This window comes from Furipterus horrens, unplaced genomic scaffold, assembly GCF_987537825.1.
Source record: "Furipterus horrens unplaced genomic scaffold, mFurHor1.1.pri manual_scaffold_4, whole genome shotgun sequence".
In the NCBI taxonomy this organism is placed as follows: domain Eukaryota; kingdom Metazoa; phylum Chordata; class Mammalia; order Chiroptera; family Furipteridae; genus Furipterus; species Furipterus horrens.
Window position 1 is genome coordinate 49327074 of NW_028327174.1, and position 6688 is coordinate 49333761.

The 6688-nt window shown below is 37.5% G+C and overlaps 1 protein-coding gene across 1 annotated transcript; it reads right to left on the reverse strand.

The window, feature by feature from the left end:
• Positions 1-5531: 5531 nt before the first annotated feature.
• Positions 5532-6449, reverse strand: LOC150011670 (olfactory receptor 8S1-like). The gene has a single exon (XM_090273073.1). It carries the CDS (start codon positions 6447-6449, stop codon positions 5532-5534), a length of 918 nt encoding a protein of 305 aa, XP_090129199.1.
• Positions 6450-6688: the final 239 nt, after the last annotated feature.

Below are 6688 nucleotides of genomic sequence, written 5' to 3' on the forward strand. Positions count from 1 at the left end.
ACCTCGTTGAATACAGCAACACATAAAGGAAAATATGAAGTTTACACTAAGTGAAATAAAGAAAACCAACAGTAAAGGGAAGGAAGCCAGGTTCAAATCAACGATTTGGAACATAATGAAGAAACAAACATTCAACCAGATCAGAAAGAAGAAACAAGAATTCAGAAAAATAAGGATAGTATACAAAGACTCTGGAACATCTCCAAATGTGCCAACATCCCAATCACAGGGATACTAGAATGAGAAGAAGAAGAGCAAGAAATTGAAAACATATTTGAAAATATAACAAAAGAAAACCTCCCTGATCTGGCAAAGGAAACAGACATACAAGTCCAGGAAACACAGAAAGTCCCAAGGAAGATGGACACAAAGAGGACTACACCAAGACACATCACAATTAAAATGCCAAAAGTTACAGATAAAGAGAGAATCTGAAAAGCAGCAAGAGAAGAACAGAGAGTTACCTACAAAGGAGTTCCCATAAGATCATCAGCTGATTTCTCAAAAGAAACTTTGCAGGCAAGAAGTATTCAAAGTGATGAACGGCAAGGACCTACAACCAAGACTACTTTATCCAGCAAAGCTATCATTTAGAATGGAAGGGCAGATAAAGTGCTTCCCAGACAAAGTAAAGCTAAATGAATTAATCATCACCAAGCCATTATTACATGAAATGTTAAAGGGACTTATTTGAGAAAGAAGAAATCAAAACTATGAACATTAAAAAAGGCAACAAATTCACAACTATCAACAACTGAATATTTAAAAAATGACTAAGCAAACAACCAGAACAGGAACAGAACCATAGGTATGGAGATCATTTGGAGGGTTATCAGCTGGAAGGGGGGAGGGGGAGAGTGGGGAAAAAGGTACAGGGAATAAGAAGCATAATTGACATGTACAAAATAGACAGGGGGATGTTAAGAATAGTATAGGAAATGGAGAAGCCAAAGAACTTATATGCACAAGTGGGGAGGGGGGATTGCTGGAAGGAAGGGGGAATCAGGCAGAGGGGGGAAAAAGGGAAAAATTGGGACAACTGTAATAGCAGTCAATAAAATATATGAATGGCACTGGCTGCTGTGGCTCAGTGGATTGAGTGTCGGCTTGCGAGCCAAGTGTCGCTGGTTCAATTCCCAGTCAGGGCACATTACTAGGTTGCACGTCAGGTCCCCAGTCGGGGGCACGAGTGAGAGGCAACCACACAGTGATATTTCTCTCCCTCTCTTTCTCCTTTCCCCTCTCTCTAATAAAATAAAATAAAATAAAATAAGAAACAAACAAACAAATAAATAAATAAATAAATAAATAAATAAATAAAATATATGAATGACTATTAAATGTATGAAATAATTTTTAACATCATTAGTCATCAGGGAAATGCCAACTAAAATCACATGGATATTTCACTAGACATTCACAAAAATGGAAAAAAATTAAAAGACTGACCAGACGAAATGTTGGTGAGATGCAGAGCAACTAGAATTGGCAGACAATGTTGGTGGAACTATAGAATGATATGAGTCTCCCCTTTGGAAAAATATCTGGCAGTTTCTTACAAAACTTATACCTACTTATGACCCAATAATTTCAATACCAGGTATTCCCCAGAAGAAATGAAAATAATTATGCACAAAAAGGCTTTTATAAGAATGTTCATTGCAGCTTTATTCATTTGTTGTATTAAATGTGGTCGAGGGCGCGGAAGTAATTCCAGCAAGGAGAATGAGTCGGTTGGAGGGCTGCTGCACGCTCTGGCAGGTCAGCAGTGAGCGGCGCAAAAACCTCTCCTTTTATTGAGTTTTACAAGTATAGAAATCAATAGGGAGGGTAAGGAATGAGCTCACAGGCACATTCAAATATTGATTACAATATATAATTACTTACTTGGGATTACAACCAAAGGAGATTAATATATAAACTATAAAGAATGATTCCTATCAAAAATAAAAAACAGGAATTCAATCATCTATTCTTTTAAGACTATGGGAACGGCTACACAGTTTCTTAAACATTAACAGAAAGCACCCAAGTTTAAGTACTACCAACACTACCTGTGCTCGGCTTTGTTTGGTTTCCTTGTCAACATTAGGGAGGATAGAGTACTCAGCAAGATTTCTTTTAAGTCACAGAATGTCTTGAAACCCTGAGGCCTGATCAGTCAAAGACTGTTGGGGCTAGCAAGTCCAGCTCGCCAGCTCAGGTCATAGAACACCTGGACCAAGAGGCATGAGAACATGCCTCAGTTTAGGAACCTTGATTTACAGCATCATTCATTATAGTGCCAAACTGGAAGCAACCTGATAGAATAGATAAATAAATGGAGATTCATTCATGCTATGATATATTATTTAATAATAAAATGAAGCAAATTACTGATACGTGGCACGGCACAGATGAATCTCAAAAACAGGATGAAGGAAATTTGACACAACATCATGTATATTATACAATTCTGTTTTTATGATGTTTTATAACAGGCAAAACTAATCAATAGTGTAAAAAGCAGAACAGTGATTCACAAGTAAGGAAGGGGAAACAACATTGGCTGGAAAGGGACATGAGGTATTGGGTTGGCCAAAAAGTCCATTTAGATACGTTTTATATTTTCACCAATAACTTTATTGATTTGTATATTCTGAGTATGTTGGCGATCTCCTACATAGTATAATGTTGATTGTTCTCAATAAATGTCTTGATTTGATCGTTATGAACTTCAACTGGTCTACCCAACCATGGAGCCTTGTCCAGTGAGAAATCTCCAGCATGAAACTTTGCAAACCACTTTTGAAATGTTCAGTCACAGCACCTTCTCCATACACTGCACAGATCTTTCTCTGTGTTTCAGTTGCGTTTTTACTTTTCTCAAAATAATAAAGCATTCTATGCCAAAAATGTGTATTTCCTTCCATATTCAAAATTAAAAGGCTACCAAAAATTCACCTATTTTGATAAGTTTTTTTAATGCACACTGATATAACAGCTGTCACAATACAATCTAACAAAATTGTTTCAAATGAAGTTAAAGACAACTAAGCACTACTAGAGCCATTGTCTGGAAAAAAGCTGTCAGGTTGCCTTGCTCTGAGAAATCACCCAGAGACCACTCTAGGATTAAACAACAGGTTTATTGAGGGAAAAGGGGGGAAGGGGACGGAGGAAAGAAAAAAATCCCGGGCTGACTCAAGGGGGTCCCCTAGAAGCAAGGGGAAGGGGGAAGGGAGAAGAGGAAGTGGAGACTCCCAGTCACCCATGCAGCCCATAGGAATTGCCTGCCTGAGCCTATGCAGGTGCCAGCTCCACACTTTGCCAAACATTTGCCAAACACACATTTCGGTTAGGGTGAGCCCGCCCATCAACACATCCAGTAGGTCATTTACATTTCCCTGCTTTTCCCCCAACATATCAGGCTAGGTCCTTCAACATTTCCTCTGGGAACAAGTGAAGTCCATCATCATTTCCTATGGGAGGGGCTAGGCCCAGGTTTATTTGCATAAGGTTCATTTGCATACATCAAAAGTTCAGGTGGGCATGCCAGCTGTCTCCATGTTCTGACAAAAACCAAACAAACTTTTTGGCCAACCCAGTAGTTTGCTTGGGTGGTGGTAATGCTCTATACCTGAATAAGCATTTGAGTTACACAGCAGTTTACATTTATCAAAATTCACTGAATGACACTGTTAGTATTTTAGCATGTAGATTTTACCACAAAAGCAAAGGAGAAAAAAGTGTAGTCAAATTTTGAATTCTAGTTAATGACATGCATGCTGAAGTATTTAGGGTGAAGTATATTGAAGTATACTATACAATTTTGTAACTTTTTTGAAATGCATTAAAAAAGGTAATTAGTAAATGGATAGATGGACAGGTAGTTGATAAGGCACATGTACCAAATGTTAATAGTAAAATTTAGATGTGATTATATGGATAGTCACTGTAGAATTCTTTCAGCTTAGCTATATGTTTGAAATTAAATCAATGCTGAAAAACATTGAATAAATATTAGAATATTATAACAAAATATCAATGAAATTTAATACATTGAATGATTAATAGGCAAACATTACCAATTACTAAAATTGATTCATGAACAAATATCAAACCCAAATATACCACTAATCATTAAAGGAATTAAATTGGTGATCAAAATATTTCCTCCACAACAACAAAAACACAAGAAGTCCTCAAATTTTTACAGATGAGTTTTATAAAATCTTCAAGGAAATGATAACCTCTTTTTAATGAACATATTTTAAGGAACTACAAGAATGAAAGTATACTATTGATACCAAGATTAGATGTCTAAAACAGGGAAATCTATATGGGCAAAAAATAGATTAGTGATTGTGTAGGGGGAGGGTTTGGAGTGTGGCTGCCCACAGGTATGGGGTGACAAAAATGTTTTGAGATTGAGTTGTACTGATGGTTGCACAACTCTGTGAATGTGCTGGAGACCATGGCATTGTATGAACTAAAGAGGTGAACTTTGTGATGTGTAACACATAAAATCATTAAAGCTGTTGAAAAGACCAGATGAATGCAAGAAAAAATTGTCCTGTCTCATTATAAACATAAATAGGAAATCTTAAGTTAAATATTGATGAGAATTAATTCTGTTTTTACTACTCTACCTAAGTAAGGTGATTTCAGGAATGCAACAACTCTTCAACACCAGAACACCTACTGATACAATCTATATTTAAAAATCAAATAATAAAAGTCATATGATTATTTCAATAAATTTATTTTCACTCAGTAGGTATTTATTGCATTCTTATTATGTGACATACACATCCTGATACTAAATAGAAATAGAAAATATAGTTGACAAAATTCTACAGCAATTGTTAGAAAAATCAGGTCAAAAACAGTATGTGTGAGATGTGACAAAGGGCTGCACCCAAAATGAGTCAATAGCCACAAATGTTAATATATAAACATTTTACTATTATTGTATTGTTTTTGCACTTCATTTTGTTTATAAACTGTTTTTCACTGTTGATATCTATTGGTATATGTCCCTAGTGTGAATGCCGTTTGTGTTCATTTTTTTGGTACGTTATGAAGTTTTCTTTTTTTTTTCAAAAATTTATGCACTATTTGGCATACTTCTTGCTTGTTATCCATGTTGCTATATGCTTTTTCAAGTTATAATCATAGGTTTTATATTATGCCATATATTATACTTCAAAAACCATATTGAAGGAAAGAATTTATTTTTTCTAAAATAATTGTTATAATAAAATAATTTGAATGCAATAAATTTTTTGCTAAATTGCATCAAAGAACACTGCTTACAAAAGAAGAGTGTATTTACTATATGTTGTGAAAATTTCAGCAAATTATTATGAATAATAATGTTTTTATAGACATTTTTCATAAACTGCATATCTCAGCAAAATAGCCTAGCATCTCACACAAATTTTTAGCAATTAAGCATGGCTCTCAAAGGGTTAATATTCAGGCATTACTTACTGCAATTCTACCCAGGTTCCTCATCATACTAATGTTGTAGTCTATTATTTGAAATGCTAGGAATATTTTCTCAACATCCTTTTCAGAGCTGCCTTCACCTCCTTGTTCTTCAGGCTGTAAATGAGAGGATTCAGCATGGGGGTGACCACGCTGTACTGCAAGGAGAAGATTAACTCTCTAGTGGATTCTGAGTTTGGCATGAGATAGCGGAGTAATCCTGAGCCATAGAAGAAGATCACTGCCGTGAGGTGGGAGGAGCAGGTAGAGAAGGCCTTTCTTCTGCCTGTGGTAGAGCTGATGCTCAGGATGGTGGACAAAATACGAACATAGGAGACAAATATCAGCAGAAAATTCCCAAGAAAATGCAGGAGGCTAGAGCAGAGCAGGGCAGTAAAGCTTGCTGTCACGTCGGAGCAGGACAAAGGGTAGAGAGAGGGCAGCTCACAGCAGAAGTGGTGGATATTTTGAGCTTCACAGAAGTCTAAATTGAGAGCTACAAGGATATTGATGAGAGCATCCAGAAAAGCCAAGCCCCACGAGCCCCACACCAACCCCGCACACAGCTGTCTTTTCATCACCTGGCCATAGAGCAGAGGAGAGCTGATGGCAACATAGCGGTCATAGGCCATCACAGCAAGCAGGCAGGATTCAGTGCCCCCAGTGGCAAACACAAAGAACACCTGAGCCAGGCAGCCCTCCACTGAGATGGTTTTCTTCTCAGACAGGAGGTTCTCCAACAGCTTGGGCACAGTGACAGAGGAGTGGCAGAGATCCAGGAAGGACAAATGTCCCAGGAAAAAGTACATGGGGATGTGAAGATGGGAATCAACCCTGATCAGCAGCAGCAGCATCAGGTTCCCCATGAGGGTGAGGAGGTAAATAACAAGGAAGAGCACGAAGAGCAGAGCTTGGATCTGGGGATCAGCAGAGAGCCCCAAGAGGATGAACTCAGAGATAACACTGTGGTTCCTCATTGCCTTCAATATGTTCTTTGGAAGGTCAGAAGTAAATTGGGTGAAGCCTCTTCTTTTATTTATTTATTTTTTTGAAGATTTTATTTATTTATTTTTAGAGAGGGGATGGAAAGGAAAAAGAGAGGCAAAGAAACATGGGTGTGAGAGAGAAACATTGATCAGCTGCCTCCCATAGGTGCCCCTTCCAGGGACCAAATCTGCAACCCAGGCATGTGTCCTGACTGGCAGTTGAACCCATG